This window comes from Chenopodium quinoa, unplaced genomic scaffold (genome assembly GCF_001683475.1).
Source record: "Chenopodium quinoa cultivar QQ74 unplaced genomic scaffold, ASM168347v1, whole genome shotgun sequence".
Lineage (NCBI taxonomy): Eukaryota > Viridiplantae > Streptophyta > Magnoliopsida > Caryophyllales > Amaranthaceae > Chenopodium > Chenopodium quinoa.
In genome coordinates this window covers 3,702,848-3,721,148 of record NW_018743850.1, presented here as the reverse complement: position 1 = coordinate 3,721,148, position 18,301 = coordinate 3,702,848, and the positions used below count along the sequence as shown (strand labels likewise).

Genomic DNA, 18,301 nt, shown 5'->3' with positions numbered 1-18,301 from the left:
TAATCCAACCCTTGCAAATGTGACGGTTGGTAACCGTTGTATTAGGTCTAATACAACGGTGTTTGACACCTAATACAACAAAAAAAGCCGTTGTATTAGCTCTTAAATGTAGTAGTGCTTTGATTAAGGACTACTCCCTCCGTTTTTTTTAAATGCATCACTTGTGATTTTACTCTATTCATTTGTTAGCGACTTATTTTTTTTTACTACTATTAAATTTACAAACATGATCTGGTAATATATTGTTGTATTCATTACAATGTCTACTTTCATAACATAATTTTATTTTTTTTTATAATTTTTATTAATATCTAATTTAATATATTGATGGTCAAAGTTATGCCTCGACAATTGTGAAAACTTAAGTGATGCATTAAAAAAAAATAGAAAAAAAGAAAAGAAAAAAAGGGAGTAGATATAAGAAGAGAGTGTTAAAAATTTAATTCTTTGTTCTTTCAAAAAATTAAAAATAGGTCTTTGTTCTTTAGTATTTTATTATTCTTCACTGTCACTAAAATCCTAGTTTTGCTACTTCTATAGTTATACTTTGTATTTTTTTTTCTCCTACTAACAAGAGTACCAACTTTGAAGAGAATATTTTCTTTTTGTTTTTTGCGAGTTTCAGAATTGATACAACACATCCTTTTTACCTAAATTAGGGTAGTTAATGCGCGTGCACACGCCATAGCTAGCAATGTTTGGGAAGCATTTTCTGTTGTTGATTACATTAATATGAAAAATATGTAAACAAATATTTTAGGAGTATAAATGTCTGCGCACTATTCTAAGTAATAATGACAAGTACTAACTAATGAGGGTTAACATGTAAATGCAAATCTTAAAGGGTATAATTGACAATACACTATTTATAAGAGAAATCCTATAATTTTTTTGAAAGTAGGAAAAAGTAGACCCGTTAATGCTAAGTCGCTAGTGGGGGGTCTTAGACTCGAACCATAACAACAAGCTTCGATCATACACCAACCACGGCAACAACCACACGAACCGCACTTCACTCCCTACTGTTGAACAAGTGAACAGCAACCGTATACCACAACTTCGCCACCAACACAAAAACGAACAACAATTCTGAAAAAAAAACTTGCACTTTCTGGCATACTTTTGTTTTGCCTAAAAATTTCTTCACCACATTACAAAATCGATCAAATGTCGTCTGCAACTGCAAATCCATCGCTCTCTTCTCCTGCAATTTCTCACTCCTCTTTCCCTTCCTATCATTCTCTTTCTCGCCGCCAATTTTCCCTCTCCTTTTCCTTCACACCATCGTTTTCATCGAAGAATTTCAGTAGAAGTCTCAAATTGGTCTCACTTTGTTGTCAATCTCCTAATATTGGCACTTCTTCTACTGTTTCTGCCATGTCGAATTCCTCGCCTTCGCCTTCGTCCGCCATTGATTTTCTTACATTGTGTCATCGCCTTAAGGTACTGTATTTTTATTTATTGCTGCATTGGTTTTTATTTCTTCTAACTAATTCATCTTTTTGAGTTTTTATTTTATTTTTTATTTTTTTAATTTGTAAAATTAGGTGTTCTAGATTATACTTACGGCCCATTTGGTAGGTGGGAATGAATTTAATTGTAATTTCGCAATGATTCTAGTGTGACACTAGCTATTTATTACCCCCTACCAAATGAGCGTGTGATGAAATGGGGAGTTATTTGATAGAGGTTTGGACAAGAGTTGATAGAATGTTACTGCAAATTACAATTATTATTTATGTTTGTGTTGGTGTGTGTAATGTTGGGGTTTGAAGAGAATTCTGTAATGCTTCATCTCAATGTGGGTGAATTCAACTTTTCAAGGCTTTTGCTGAAGTTGCTATGGTTTTTTTTGAAGTGTTGCATGGTAGCAATGGGTTCTTTTTCATGAATTTTGATCATATGTCTGTTTTATTGTGTTGGGTAGTGGACTAGTGGATATGAGTTTGCCCATAGCCCCATATGCTTTTCAACTAATACTTCTTGTTTGTGAATTTTGGCTTAGAGGTTCGCCAAAAATTAGTTTAATTGGAAAAAACATGCCTTAACTATCAATCTTAGTTGTAAATTTGCAGAGGTTCTCTATGCGTGTCAGTACATCTGTATAAATAAGGAGAGGGGGGGGGGGATTGGGTTAGGATTTAGAGGTTGTTGCTGCGTAAGCGGAAGCTGAGGCTTTGCAGACATTGTGATTGCAGTGACTTATGCTTGCAAAGCTGGTTTTAAGATGTGTTGGTTGTGACTCGAGAGTGATTGCTTAGAGCTAATGTTTATGACTATGATGAAGGTGTCAGACTGTCAGAAAGATCATTTGTGCAAATTGTTGTCCGATATGTTTTAGCTTTAGTTGGAAGTTTCAATTATTGTAAGGTTGTTCATGTATTTATGGTGGGGAATTGGATTGCACATCATCTTGCATAACTTGCCTCCACTTATGGATACGCAAGAGTTTGGTTGGAGCCGTAGTGGATTGCCCCTCAATTCTATGTCTTCTGTAATTCTGTGTTGCTGGACCAAATTTCAATTAAGGGAAATGAAGCTGAGATTTGTCTTGTGAAAGAAGAAGGAAAAAAAATAAAATAAAATTTAAGGGGGTATGAGAATGCTAAAATCACCCAGCTTTACCCTCTTAAGATTTTATTTTTTGCCTTGCCTCCTTTCATCACTTCCATCTTTCTCTAGGGTCTACTTTTCAGTTTTCATCTTATGCTTAACTCTTGCTTTAAGATATACTACTGTGCCAAACTCACCATTTTACTTGATGTTCTCTGCTTCTCTCAACTCTAATCAAGATTTAGGTTACATTTTTTTTAGTAATGACATGCATGGCTAATGTGTTATTACTTTGGTTCTGTATGATGTATTCATGTTATTAGACCAGCTTGATGTACAATAACTTTGTAATTTGAGAACTTTGTAACTGGACAAGATGGAGTATATCTTGTTTTTCATTCAACCGTTCTGTTATATATCTGCCTGTGAACTTTTCTTGCTAGACCACAAAAAGGAAGGGATGGATTAATCATCGGATTAAGGGCCCTGAATCTATTGCTGATCATATGTATCGAATGGCGTTGATGGGTTTGATTGCTGGGGACATTCCGGGTGTGAACAGGGAGAGGTTGGATGTTAACCAATTATGCTTGTTTTGGACATATTGGTATTTCCCTTGCTGATGAGCTGTATTATCTTCTTTTGACAATGCTTTGCACAGATGTATCAAGATGGCAGTAGTTCATGATATTGCTGAAGGTATACTCTTTTTAGTTTTTTACAATATCTTATGTTCTCATGGTATTATAAGTTGTTGATATTCTTTGTGACAAGAATCAGCTTGCCTATATTGTTTATTTCTTCACTGCATTAGGACTCTTCGGCTTTTGTATAAACCAAAATAGTGTAATTATCACATATTCATCTGTTACAAACTAAATATCAATTTGGGTTTTATTGAAGTCTCTAGAATTTGACTACTTAGGAATAGTATCTACTTAATCCTTGTGGTGCCTTCTTAAGTGAAAGATGGTTTTTCAGTTTTATGCTAATATGCAGCATTTAAAGATTAATGTCAGGTTCATATTTGTTTATGCACCACTACTCCTATGTTATCCTATTATCTTGTTTGTGCTAGAACTTCAAATCACTGTTGATTATGAGTGAACATCGTTTGTATCTTCAAATTATTGCACTGTGTTGAGTTCTATTTTCCCTAGATTGCTGATTTCTGATTCTTGTCGTTATCCTCTTGATGACCTTGGAATACTACTAGCTATTGTTGGAGATATAACACCCTCTGATGGCATACCAAAAGAAGAAAAGAGCAGAATGGAGCAGGCAGCATTGAATGAAATGTGTGAAGTTCTTGGTGGTGGGATGAGAGGTTGGCAATAGCTGCCTTCTTTAATATTTTGCATACCTTTTTTGTTAGTATGGAATCTTGCTCATATTTTCTTGTGATTGCAGCTGACGAGATCAAAGAACTCTGGACTGAGTATGAAAATAATTCTTCTTTGGAAGCTAATCTGGTGAAGGATTTTGATAAAGTATGTTACTTTTAGCATATTCAGTTTTTTGCACGTTGTAACTTGAATTACACATATTCAACGTGATATGGATGCCTTTTAATGCCTTTGTGTTGTACGTATTATATATGCCTTTGCAATTTTAGCATTTTATGTGGGCATTCTTGTTAACTTAGCTTTCACAGGGTTTTGAAAGACACATACAATAGCCCGGTAAAAAAAATTGTTGCTGGCATAATTTTTCTAGTTATAATAATCATGTACTGTATTTGCTTTTTATTAAATCAGAATTCTGGAACTCCATTAACCTGTTTTTCAACTTATTGGTCTACCAATTTTCTAATAAGTAATTACTTCTATCCAGGTCGAAATGATTCTTCAGGCGTTAGAATATGAAACTGGTAAGGCTTATACTTAAATGCTAAAAATTTGCTATTTTGACAATTAATTTCATGTATTAACTCTGTCATCAATCTTTAAAACTCTACTACTCATTGTTAAATGCTCATTTTTACTTGGTTCGGTGGTGGCTAACTGGCTACTGGCCTGGCTCCTCTATTCTGGACAATGGCTCTTACACTACTTATTTAGTTCATAGTGTGGTATCACAATTGGTGTTCAGGTTGTAATTAAGCATTACTTTTAAAATATTTAATAATTCTGGTGTAAAGGTTTTAACTTAAGGTGTTTTTCTAAACCTCTTCTGCATTTCGACCATAGCTTCGTCTTGTGCTCTCCTGGTTTTCGTTTGAAATGACATCGACAGGCATTCACACCTTTATTCATTTGCAAAAAGCTTTCAAGAGAGGCCATGCTGTTATCTGTTGATATTTATGATCATGGATATCCTTCCCCTCACTGAAATTTGTCTCTTTCTTCCCTTGAACATTATAATAGTATCTTTTTTGGAATTTATATGTAACATGTCTAAGTTCTAAGTAAAAAAAAAAAAAAAAGTTTATGTGACATCACTCTTTCACAAATGACAGTTAAGAGACGAGTAATAAATGACACCTCCTTATTCCTTGCATGTAACAAGGGATTGAATTAAGGGGTTTATCTGATGATTTCAAGGGTACAATGGGAATCAATTAGAGACTTATTGAATGAGTGTTGGGAAGGTGAAGATGTTGGTTGATTGGGGGACTTGATCAGAGGAAGAAAAAGAAGGGAGGGAAGGAAGGAATCATTACTCTAGACAGAGAAAGAGGATTAGTCTTCTGTGGAATGCTTATTACCCTCTCTAATGTATTCCAGCCATAATAAATAATCTCCTGTTATAAATTTCTTGATAGATTTTACTCCCTAGTTGACTCCCATCTTCTCTAGTGTGGCCTTCAATTAATTGAATTTAAGATAGAATCGACTTTATTTTTGACAAAAAGAACAGGTGTTATTGATGTTTGTTGCACCCCTTCCTCCTTCCAATTGATGCCAGCCATATATCTTTAGTTCTGAACCAGCATGTTCGTACTGGCTCACATCTCTTAAACCTTTTATAATGTTTTTCAGTCGTGTCGTGTTGCTGCTAGCAGGCATTACTTGTAGTGCCATGCGCATATCTACTGATGATTTTGTTTTCTCTTAGCATCCCTCTTGGGCTCTTGGCAATTATGAATAATAAAATACTATATGATTTTATTTCAACCCATGTGACCATGCCCAGTCTTTCCTATGTGAGATTAATCACTACTAAGAATTGCATTTGGATTAGATATTGTGGGATTTATGTGTCAGCATTCTATCATGTTTCTGCTTCCTCTCCTGTCATAGAATCAAGCATCCTTGACAGCATGTGCTGCCTGCCTGCAGTGAAGAATATAAAATGTTTGGTTGTATAGTGATGCATCTTGACACACTAAGCTGTAGGATTGGTACTTGACCTACTTGTGATTGCTAAATTACTTGGGTTGTAGTTTTGGACAAAATGGATGTAGCTCCTGAGGTGATGGTGCTGCATTGATCTTTTAAGAGACCTGTACATTATTGTACTTGAATTTGCTTGCTAATTTAGACAAGCGCAAGCATATTTTGATAGTGTCAATGTTTGCTCATGGGAATACATTTAATTTGACCAATGCAGTAAGGGTTTGTATAACCCAGGGGCCAGGGTTTACATGGTTACTTGCATCGTGGCTTAATATCCATGTTTTTGTACCTGTTTGATTTTTACCACAAATATGGAGATTTTAATTTGGCTGCACTGACATTGAAGTTTTGAGGTCTGATGTTTGCTTTCTTATTTATTTGACAGAGCATGGGATGGTTCTTGATGAGTTCTTCCTGTCAACAGCTGGTGAGCCCGGCTTTCTGTCATGAAATGTTGTACTCTAACCTTTTGCTCCATAACCTCATATAGCTAATATCCAATGTTACTTTATACAATTTTCAGGAAAGTTTCAGACTGAATTAGGAAAAAGCTGGGCTGCTGAGGTTATATCTAGAAGGAAATCAACCTTGGCTAGTAAAGGAAAATTAGCAGCAAACTAAACCGAAGTCTTGATCTTTACTGAAGGGGCTGATGGCTACTCAAAACTGGAGTAGCTTCATCGTGATTGATCAGTCCAGATTGATGGTTTTCCACCATTGCTCGTAATTTTGTATGCTGATTTAATATAAGCAGGCATTTGTGGTACTCTGTTATGCAGATTGAGGCGTATAGGGTTTTAGCTCGTATAAGTACACCCAGATTATATAGTTTTTACTACTCAGATCAGAAAATGCTACCCGTGTTTCATGCTCGCTTGATGATTAGCATAATAAATCGGCCTTTTTGCACCATGATTAACAATGATGATCGGAGCCAACTTTTGCTGATTTATTGTCTAACATAGAATAATTGAAGTGTATAGTCTGTCTTCTTTAAGTCCCTTCCACAGTTGCACCACCCAAAGTTCCTTTTATTCTGAGCTAATATAAGGAAACATAAGTGATATTATTAAGCTTTATTAAACATTAATCACACTGATTGATGTGTGATTTTGTCCGAAGTGTATTAAATTAAATGCTTATATGTAGCCCTTAGGATTGTCCGAGAGGCATTATCATTGCTACCCACCTATTGTAGTCTTGTAGATAAGTGTAAGTGACTAAGTGTAACTTTTAGGATTGTATTACCTGTATACTTCGTATGTCATTACCTTCTTATAAAGTATTACAGATATGTGTCAAAGCGTATAATAGATGCATAATCTCTGTGAATTGCATCTCATGAGCATCTTGCAGTCTTTCACAAACTTCTCCCTTTCAGCAAATAGCTAAATAGGTCTATCAATTGCCCAAAACATCTTACAATATATCCAATTAAATATTATTATATTTATCCATTGAAATATTATCGAAATACATCTTTAAAAATGAAGAAAGGGTGATTAGTGGTTCACATATTTACTACGGGGTACTTAAACTACATGCTTAACTGAACGTTGACAAGAAATACAAGAGAGATAATTGCTCACCCAGGATTAGGGCTGTATAGAGTACGGTTTAAACTGCACCAAACCGCAAACCAAACCGTAATTTTGCGATTTGGTGCGGTTTGCGGTTTGAAAATTGCGGTGCGGTTTTTGAAAGTGATTAAACCGCAGTTTGCGGTTTGGTGCGGTTTCCAAAAATATTTAGACCAAACCTCACCGCAAACTGGACTTTAATGTGGTTTGTGGTATTTATACTATATTTTTATTAAAAATTTGTAAAAGAACTAAAGTATATGAGCTAATTTTTTACTATTAGTTAATTAAAGGTTAAAAAAAAGAGTTTAATATTTTAATAATTACAAAACAAAATAAAAAATTTTGTTTTAAAAAAAATAATTATAATTTTTTTAAAAAATTTGATTAAAGCGCAAGCGCACCGCACCAAACCACATTGCGGTTTTTTAAAACTGCGGTTTGAAAAAATTAACACCCTTGCCCATGATATGAGCCAAAGAATGGGCTTTGTAATTAAGGAAGTTATTAATCAACTTATCAACCCATAGCATTATTAACACATTAACACTATGGAGTACATGTTATTAATATTAACCACTAGGTCCAATATATTTTAGTTATATTAATCCATATAGGTTTTTTTTTTTTTTTTAATCAATTGGTTGTTGGTGCAGTGGTGTATGATTGGGGTTGCATTGGATAGAGAGAACCGTATGTTCGATCCCCCGTAACAGCAATTGAGAAGGGACTGGAACCTAATCACCCAGAAATAAGTCCTAAATCCGGATTAGACCAAAGGGTTAACCGGGTGGAACAAAAAAAAAAGTTGTTTTATTTTTAATTTTTTTTTTTTTTTATCCCTACCTTATTAAAAGTATAAGATAACTCTTAAACAATAGTGTGGTACCAATTATACCCTCAAAAATGTGTACAACAATGTGTACAAAAATGTGTATTTACATTTTTACCCTCATTAATATATTTAATGTTTTTTTTCCTTAAAAATATCATCAATTATTTTTTTTTGAGGGAAACATATCATCAGTTAATTTCAAGTTTTGTTTAACAAAAAACTTGTAATGCTTTTTTTTTTTTTTTGAATAATAAAAAAACTTCTAATGCTTTATTATTATTATTATTATTATTATTATTATTATTATTATTATTATTATTATTACTATTATTATTATTATTATTATTATTATTATTATTATTATTTAAAAAGGAAAAAATTGTATGTAAGAAGAGACTGTTTATTTTTACTCCTTCGTGGTTGCTCTTCTTATTTACAATCTTGTCGTCCTTTAACTGCAACTATTGTTAATTATATGATGGCACATAAACAACGTTATGGAATTGTGAATGCAATTCATATTAAATAGTGATATCTGAGCAGATGCTATCAAAAGGTATACAGAACTTAAAAATCCTAAAATCAAAGGAAATTGGTGATAGATAAAAAAAAAAAAAAAAAAAAAAAAAAAAAAAAAAAAAAAAACTAGTATTAATTATGGGAGAGAAAATAAAGGAATTTAAGAAAAAAAATATAACTAATAAGTGGTTATTGCTTTAGTATTAGATATAGATATTAGATGTTCGTAGAACATTAAAGAACTTATATTATTAAGTTTATAGCTGCAACATTTCACATATTACTGCTCCGTATATGACGTATGCTCACAAAAATTCATCTGAAAACACACTAGAAATATTATATTATCTCCGTTAAATATTAGTTGCAAGTTTGGGGTATTATTTGTGAGATATAAAATATTCCAAAGTTGCAACTAATATTTAACGGAGGTAGTACTAAGTATTATTGAAACATGCAAATCAATTAAGAGTTCTAAACTAACAAATGCCCCTTAAGATATGAAGGGATAATAATATGATATGAAGGGACGCAACTTAATTAAATATTATTTAATAATAATTTTGGAATAATACTGTCAAACTTAGAGGGATTTTAAAAAATAATCGTCATCAAAGATTTTGGTAGATTTCAAACGCACATAAACCAAATAGTACGTATTAAAACTACCACCCAAATCAAAGGTGTAAACACATGCCAATACAACTTTTCTGCAAGAGCTAGCCCGCACGTAGACCACCCTATATTTAACAAGGAAATGAATAGAACGTACTACGTATTAAGGCCGCTAGCCATTTAATCATAAAATGAAAGGGTTATTAATCCATATAATAGATGTTGACTTGGCACATCACCATGGGTTGGAATTAAATTTCATTCCTGCAGTCCTGCCCATGCAAATGGCCTGGACATATATTTTTTTTTGGTGCACAAATGGCCTGGACATATATGACTTTAAGTTTATTACGAAGTATAAGAATTGAATATTTGACTAACATGCATTTTTGTAAGTTACTTCAAATAATATGGCTTGATTTAGACCGAAATAAAAGTGAAGTTTATGTTACTCAAAATTAAATTAAGACTTTCTTTATTTCATTCATCAAAATAGAGAACTAAAATAGAACACAAATTCTTATACGTGGCTGACCAAATCGTGTGGCCAACTATTATAGGGGTTACTTCGTTAGTGTAATAGGGATTACTTGGTCAGTGTAAAAGGGGTTGCTTCGTTAGTGTTATAGGGTTACTCAATCAGTGTATAGGAGTTACTCGGTCAGTATTACAGGGGTTACTTGATCATTGTAATAAGGGTTACTTTGTTCTTTTATAAGTGGTCACACGGTATGGCCAGCCACACACAAGACAGGTTGAAAATAAAATTGATTTATAAGATAAACCTTATTCAAACAATCTAGCGAGCCAGTTGACTTGCCTACTGTAATACATACAGTGTGATGAGCTTATATATTATTAATTATCTCACAAAAATAAAGTCAAAACTAAAAGAACTTATAAAGATAATGAGAGTACATTACTCGAATTGCAAATTGAGTTTCAGTTTAATCATAATCTCCAAGAAACACAAAAATAAAAGGAAAAAGGAAACAGGAAATCCCATGCAAGCAAGTACTACATACACATACAGACGATACAGTACAATTAATTAAGTCGTGGACAAAACACATGCAAGTAATGCAAGATCCTCTCTCTACTTCCAAGGAGTTTACGTTGACTTGGAAAGTCTTACCTCAACCCCAACATTACATCTTAGAATAATACTACTAGTAAATAATAATGCATGAAGAAAATATAATAAAGTGTAATAAATAATATAGGTGTGAAACATTGACTAATTAGCTTTAAAGATGCCTGAAAAACAGGTTTTGTACGACTTTGTTAGTTGCTAGAATACAGTATAATTTAGAGATTGATCGAATATTAATAATGCTTGTAATCAAGGTTGTAACTTGTAAGCTTTCGAGGTGATTTGTACATGTCCAAACTCGAGCTTATAAATTACCAGAAAGATGTACTCGATGTATGGTATTTAAAATAGTATGTGTAAATGTAATGCGTGTAAGTCACCCAACAAGAATGTCATACATGATACATGTATGTTAATTATAGCGATTGGGGCTTGTGCACGTCATTCATCAACGTGTACAAGCCAAGTCAATAATACATATGGTAGACTGATTGTATATATCGTTATTTTTAGAGTTATTTTTATGTTAGAAACCTCCTTCGTTTCTACTAAAAGTTCTAACATTATTTAATACACTAGTAATAAATGTATATATGGAAAAATTATATTTATTTAATTCTTTTCGAGATATAGTTTTACAATATCAACTTTCAACAATATTTTATTATATGTATTTGAAGATATTTAATGCGTGCTTAGATAATATAGATTTATTATATGTATTTGAAGATTTTTAATGCGTGCTTAGATAATATAGTTTTACAATGTCAACTTTTAACAATTAAGATTTTTAATGCATGTATTTGTTTAATTCTTTCCGAGGTATAGTTTTACAATATCAACTTTCAACAATTTTTTTTTTTTAAGTTGTGAAAAAGTGAAACATATAATGACTTGTTTTTTTAGATAATGATAGGCACGTCAGTGGGCATGAGCGGTGCATGGACATTATTTTCAAAATTTAATTTGCACAAGCAATGTTAGACAACGAATGTTTTTTATGGTAGTCATCCTTAAATTTACTATTATTATACTCAATTTTGATTGGCTGATTTTTTTTTATTTGTTTTATTACAGGTTAAACTTAATTAAAAAAATAAATTTTCTTTTTAAAATTCTTATAATTAATTATGGAAAAAAAAAATTCAGAAATTATAATAATTAATATTCGAATTTTGAAAAAAAAAAAAAAAAAAAACCTTATAAAAATGAAAAATCATTTTTAATAAGTTTAACCAACAAAAAATTAAATAAAAAATCAGCCCATTAAAATTAAATATAGTGGTACTTATTTTCAGAATGACTACTATAGATTTTTCAGAGACAACCCCTTTACTTTTGAATAACTAACAAAATGTATATTAAAAAAAGGAGGTAAGTTGGCATAGCAAGTTGGTTTGGCCATACACAGACTCTGTTTATGAAGGATTGGTACAAGCTAAGTCCCGTATATTCCCATTTGAGAACATTATAATAATTTTTTTGTACATAACTGAATGTATAGAAAATTTCATAAAATAGGCACCGAGTCCTTTTAAATAGTTCAAAGTTAATATAGGATTTTAATTTGTTTTAAATAAAATTATATTTCCTCGTAAAAAGATACTTGTTTAATTTTGTATCATATACTCCCTTTGTGCCATATTGTTTTCGCATACTTATTTATGGATGTCCAACTTTTTTTTATTCATATTTACAATTACGTTTTAATTACGAGTATAAATCGTTAAAAGATTATTATTTTCCTTTATTTGTCTTCATTAGAGCTGCCTTTTTAGATCTTCGATATCGAGTTGTACTCATGAGTAATGATTATAAATATGTATTTCGTATGTAATAATTAACTAATGTATAGAATATGTTCAGGTGTTCAAATCAAATGTTTAACGCTCATTTAGTTTCATTCAAATGGTGTATTAGGTTTTGACATTTCCAAGACAGTAAAATAATTGAGGGATCTCGATATCCAAATATAAGCAATTTCGAGGGTGTTTTGAAAATACGAGGATCAAAAGTAACGAGCGAGACTTTGGACATGATAAATTGTTCACGGCTCTAATAAACTCTTAAGATGTCAATATACACAATGATGGATTAGGCTTTACTAGGGGAGGAGGCCAGAATAAGCAAGAGATTGCTCAAGATTGCCGCAACTTTAGGAACTAAAATAAACAATAGTACTTGTCATTGTTGAGCGTAAACGCAAAGCATTTTGTGTAGCACTATGGTTTGATGAGTAGGAGGAGCATGCGTCGTATACATGGCCTAGCTGTATCAAAATTGGTGCATGAAATTTGGCCCAAAACTATATATTATAATTTTATGATTCTATAAAGGCGCGCCAAAAAGTGACATAACCATTTGCTGAAGATGCTATCTATAATAGATTATTAATAGTATAATAACTTTATAGTCAACCTATCTTATGATTAGGGTTCGTGGGTTTTTGTAATCAAAGTTAGAATTGGTAGAATTGTATGATTTAATTAATATGAAAATGTGAAAGATACTAACATGTGTTAGCCTAAGATCTTGCTACTTTAGTGTGGGACAAAGATGTGTAGGTCCATTTTCTTGGTAGTGCTACTTAGAATGTGTCATCAACTCATTTGAGTATGTTTAGACTTTAGTATCTTCCACCGACATTGATCTTTAAATGTGCGTCCACATTTTTGTAAGTGTTGGGTACTATGGTCTCTTTTGTTGATCAATACAGTAAGTATTTTGTTGACTCTTGCTTAAAGATGGACATAGGTCGAGCCTACATGAATATATGCTATATAAGCAAGTTTTATGCTCAAGCGAGTTGTGTTATATAAGAAGTAAGATAAAATTATAGTGTATTGAATTTATGTCGATTTTTTATATTAAGAATTTAAGACTTATGCACGACATGCCATATCAATCTTGCCAGGTTGTGTTGTGATAATATTTTTAGATATTGTTGATTGATTCAGGATATAGATGAGCGAGTTGACACACGATTAGGCTTGCAATGGGCTCGTTTTGCCCCAACTGAAGTCCAACTCTATGTACTCTTGCATTTATTATTAAGATTACAACTAGGTTAAGGTAGTGGTGAGTGCTGACAATGAAGTGCTTTGGGATGATTATTGAGCAAATTTTAAATTATGATTACATCAGTCTTCATACGACTAAAAGGAAGGAAAAGAGATATGTGCCCTCCTTAAAACTTTAGCAATAAAGTCGTTGTTCTAGGTAGTTTAGGTCAAAGAAATTCTTTAATTTTAGTATTACTGGGGAGCCAAATAATAACTCTAGTTTATAAAAAAAAAAACGGAGGGAGTAACAAATAGATATTTCCACATGGGGCTTCAACTAGGAGTAATACTTTTTTGCTAAGTTATAAAAGTTTTTTTTTTTTTTTTTTTTGAGGAATGCTTAGTTATAAAAGTAGGCTTGAATCAAATCACCATTAATTCGTAAAAGAAAGAAAATAAAAAAAAATAAAAAAATCATCAATAAGCCCATGCAACTTGATATTCGAGGAGGCTAAAGGAATTCCATTGAGATTGAACCATGCTTGTGGTCACTCCAATAATTATACGAGTAAGACGATATTACATTATTAGTTTTTCCACATTATTTCACAATGGAAACATACGTCATTATTTAAAAAGTAAATATAATAATAACATTTTCATTTACTTCGTATTGTATATCAATGTACTCCGCATTTTAAAATGTAATGCACCTTTGCACACACTTTGAAAAAATAATCTGATAGAGCGGCAAATGCGCGGTAAGCATTCATAGTTAGTTTTGTTTGGAAATTTATTTTGTTTTGACCTTATAGTATTAACGAAGGAAAATATGTAAATAAGTATATAGGGTATAAATGTCCATACACTATACTTAGATGTTCAAAAAAGAGGTAATTAACATTAATGAGGGCAAAGTAAATAAACATTTTAAAGGATATAGTTGTTTAAACACTACTTATAAAAGTTATCTCAAATTTTTTAAAAGGTAGTAATAATAGGTAGCTTGGATCTGTCAAACCACCAGATCAAGTAAGTTTTATTTGAGAAAAAATTACTACGTGCTTCAATTAAGAACAAGCTAAGCTAAGCATGCTTGATAGAGGCATATATACTTTCATAAACTAATATCGCAGTAGAAAATCAAAAGAATGAGAATAGCAATGTATAAATATATAAAGTATAAATGGGGATTATTTATTTTTGGATAGAGAAATGGAAGTGACTAAGTAGAAAGGTATAACAAAATATTTACAATTCAACTTCTACTCTAATGATTGAATGGATTGTGCATGTCAAATTTAAATTACTAAAGATATCAAAGCGTTGCCGTAAAAGCTAAAACCATTAGAAAAATTCAAATTATATAAAAATTTCTGGTTACAAAAATCATATGGAAGTATATAGTTTAGAGAGCCTAGAATGAGTGAGGGTGATAATCGATCCCAAAGATATCTTAAAATTGGGAGGGAAAATCTAAACACTTGAGTTATCCCTCACTCTCATACAAATATATAATATTTACTATTTACTCCTTCCGTCCCTTAATTTTTGCCCCATTGCAAAAATATGGGTCAAACTTTTAAAAATGTGACCATGAATTCTCGTTGATCTATATGTGATAATATAGTCATGTGGGATCTTGTTAGAATTGTCTCATTGTATAGTTTATTAATATCAAATTTTTATAATTTTTACACGTATAGAAATGGAGATATATGCGTTTGAAGACGTGTGTTGGAGACCATGAAAAGTCAATTGGGGCAAAAAAAAAGGGATAGAGGGAGTAGTTATTTTCTATGAATCTAAAATATTTTTTGGTCAAACTCACCCGAAATAAAAAATAAAAAATAAATAATAATAATAAAAATAAAAAATAAAAAATAAAAAAAAAAAAGGTATGCCAGTGCCCACAAAAAAAATCAATAATTATAATAGTTCAACAAAGACAAAAATCAAGTAGGCCAAGTTGGAGACTTCTAAAAGTTCTAATTAATAATGTGGTAACCGTCAAAAAAAATAAAAATAAAAATAAAAATAGGTAGTCAACTACTGTATACTTCTACTTAGCAAAACTAGCAGAACAAAATAAAGAAAATTAAAACAAGGAAAATGCTATACATATTGCTAAAGTTACCTATAACATTATTCTTAAAATAAAATGAAAACGAAAAAAATAAAAGAAGAGATGACATAACTTCACAAGATTTAATTGATGCTACTTTAAAAATCGGGCATTCTTTATTACAAAATACACTCACTCTCAAAAAGCACGGAATATATTAATGTTTTTCTTATACTACAGTATTATTAATTTATTTTTACAAATATGATTATGGGAGTTATTGAATTTGTTTAGTGGAAGTTATAATATAGCTAGGAAGTTATAATGGAAAATGATAGCTCAAAAAAAAAAAAAAAAAAAGGGTTAACAAAAGTTAAGGATTAAGAGTTTCGAGTTCAGTGGTTAAAAGTTGGAAAAGTGACTCTTAAATTATATAATAGATTGCCACTAGGCCTAAAGCTTTTTGATAATTTCCAGCTTTTTTTTTTTTTTTTTTTTTTTGTGAAAACTATCCTTAACCCAATTCAATAAATGGCAAATTAATATAATTTTTTCCCATAATTCTCATTACTTAATACAAGTATATTCACTGGTGTATAAATAAATCTTTGACAAGCGTGTTTAATGCTTACACCATTAATAAAAGTTAGTCAAATGACATTTCAAAAAATAAAAAAAGTTTGTCAAACGACACTTACAAACAATTCCTAAAAAATCTAAAGAACCAACATAAGTACATAACTCCTTAGAACTGATTAGGCTATGTCCACTTTACCTTAAAAATTAAAATTCAGTAAAAATAATTTCAGTGTAGTAAAAATAAGTTCAGATCAATAAAATAATTTCATTTCATTGAAAATAGTTACAGCTCAATAAAATCAATAACTTTACTAAAGAAATATAATAGGGAATAAGTAAAAATAATTTCAATTCAGTAAAAATAATTTCAGTTTAGTAAAAATAATGCTTCCTCTATTTTTTTATACGTAGCTTGCAACACTTCTCTTTTCATGCTTGCCGATGCATTATTTCAATCGTTAATATCTTTAATTACCAATATGTAAAATTATAAACATATGATATTGAAATATTACAAATTGAGACAAATCTAACAAGATCTCACATGACTATATTCTTGCTTAGCTATAAATCATCAAATCCAGTCAAAGTGGAACACATGAATAGAGTAAAAGTCAAATTATTGCAAGTATAAAAAAAATGGAGGAAGTATAAATTCAGCAAAAATAATTTTAGTTCGGTATAAATGATTTAGTTCAGCAAAAATAAGGTAAAGTTACTCTCAAATTCGATAATAAAACCTTTCACTAAAGCAATACAATATGTGAGTTTGCACTAATTCGGCTTGAAATCCATTAATGCATAGTCATTTGGGTGAATACTTATGCGGTCCTCTATACTTATGGTGATTATGTAACCTTATATCTTCAATCCTCGCTTGACAAACAAACAAAGAAATTAAACACAATAGATAAAGCGTCATCTCAAGGATGAGATCTAATAATTGAAAGTAATTAAAAAGTTTTTGGGGCTTACCAAAGCTGGTAAGAATACTAGTGGAAACCCCTATAAAGATTCACAACTGAGACCAGGAAGAAAAGTGATTAAAGAGATAGAGTGAAAACGGAGAATAGTGAAGGGAAAAAAAAAACATTGATGGAAAACCCATCCAAGGGAGAAATCCTATAGGGAAAGGAAAAACCCTCCCAAGGAAGAAATCCTATAGGGAACGACATTAGTTTATCTTCAAGACCACAAAAATTTAAACTCTAACTAAGTTAATTATTAATTTATAATAAAAATTTGATCTCGTTTATTGACAAGCTAATATGATAAACTAGTGATACCAAGAATGACCCAATTTGAAATTCATCCCACCAAATTATTCAATCCAAACTTAGCCCGAACACGAACCTATACTCCACTTACCTGTCCGGCTGCCCCTAACATGATTTAGCAATATGTGAACTTGTACTTGGAATAGATTGATCAACAACTTCTACACTCTTCTTCGTAATTGATAATGATCCAATTCAAACTTGCTTAGGCCTAATAATGACCTAACTTGAACGGAGTTGAACCTAACCTAAGCTCAAGAAGGACCTAGTTTGATATTTATCTAATTCTATAATATATATCCTACTCAAAATTGAATTTCCAACCATAAATCCAACTCGACACAATTTGAACTCAAAATAGAACCTAGCCTGAATTAGACTCGACTGAGATATGAAAGGGTAAACGATTCAAGAGCTTGACTTTATCCAAACCTAAACCTTGAATTATGACCCAATCTAAATCTGGCCAAACTGATATATGTATTCGAATTGACACCTATAATCTCTCCTAAATATTAACTAGTATTTTTATTGACTCATGCCAATATGAAACAAAAACTAACAAAACCAAAACATATAAAATACGAAGTATACTCTTCATTTTACGAATGATCTAACATTACATCTAAGGTAAAGATAAACACATGATGTGATTATGATATCAACATTATTTAAATGACATTTTTGTCTAAGTTTTATTTTAGATTAATTGAAAATCATTATTTGTACTAATTATAAGTACTTTTTCCGTTCTTTTTTTTATTGTACCACGAGATATTTCACATTTGTCAATACATTACTTTAGCTATTAGTATCTTCAATTATATTTTTGTAAAATTATGAAA

At 31.3% G+C, this 18,301-nt stretch overlaps 1 protein-coding gene across 1 annotated transcript; it reads left to right on the top strand.

Moving 5' to 3' along the window:
* Nucleotides 1–940: 940 nt before the first annotated feature.
* LOC110685994 (HD domain-containing protein 2 homolog) lies at nt 941–6,803 on the top strand. Its single transcript, XM_021862565.1, has 8 exons — nt 941–1,443; nt 2,997–3,121; nt 3,215–3,252; nt 3,770–3,880; nt 3,964–4,043; nt 4,387–4,423; nt 6,277–6,318; nt 6,415–6,803. Exons 1-8 carry the CDS (start codon nt 1,168–1,170, stop codon nt 6,510–6,512), a joined length of 807 nt encoding a protein of 268 aa, XP_021718257.1. The 5' UTR covers nt 941–1,167; the 3' UTR covers nt 6,513–6,803.
* Nucleotides 6,804–18,301: the final 11,498 nt, after the last annotated feature.

Coding starts and splice junctions, on each gene's coding strand:
- LOC110685994 (XM_021862565.1), top strand. CDS start 1,168: ATGTCGTCTGCAACTGCAAATCCATCGCTCTCTTCTCCTGCAATTTCT. Junction 3,122..3,214: donor CCGGGTGTGAACAGGGAGAG/GTTGGATGTTAA, acceptor TGCTTTGCACAG/ATGTATCAAGATGGCAGTAG. Junction 3,253..3,769: donor AGTTCATGATATTGCTGAAG/GTATACTCTTTT, acceptor GAATACTACTAG/CTATTGTTGGAGATATAACA.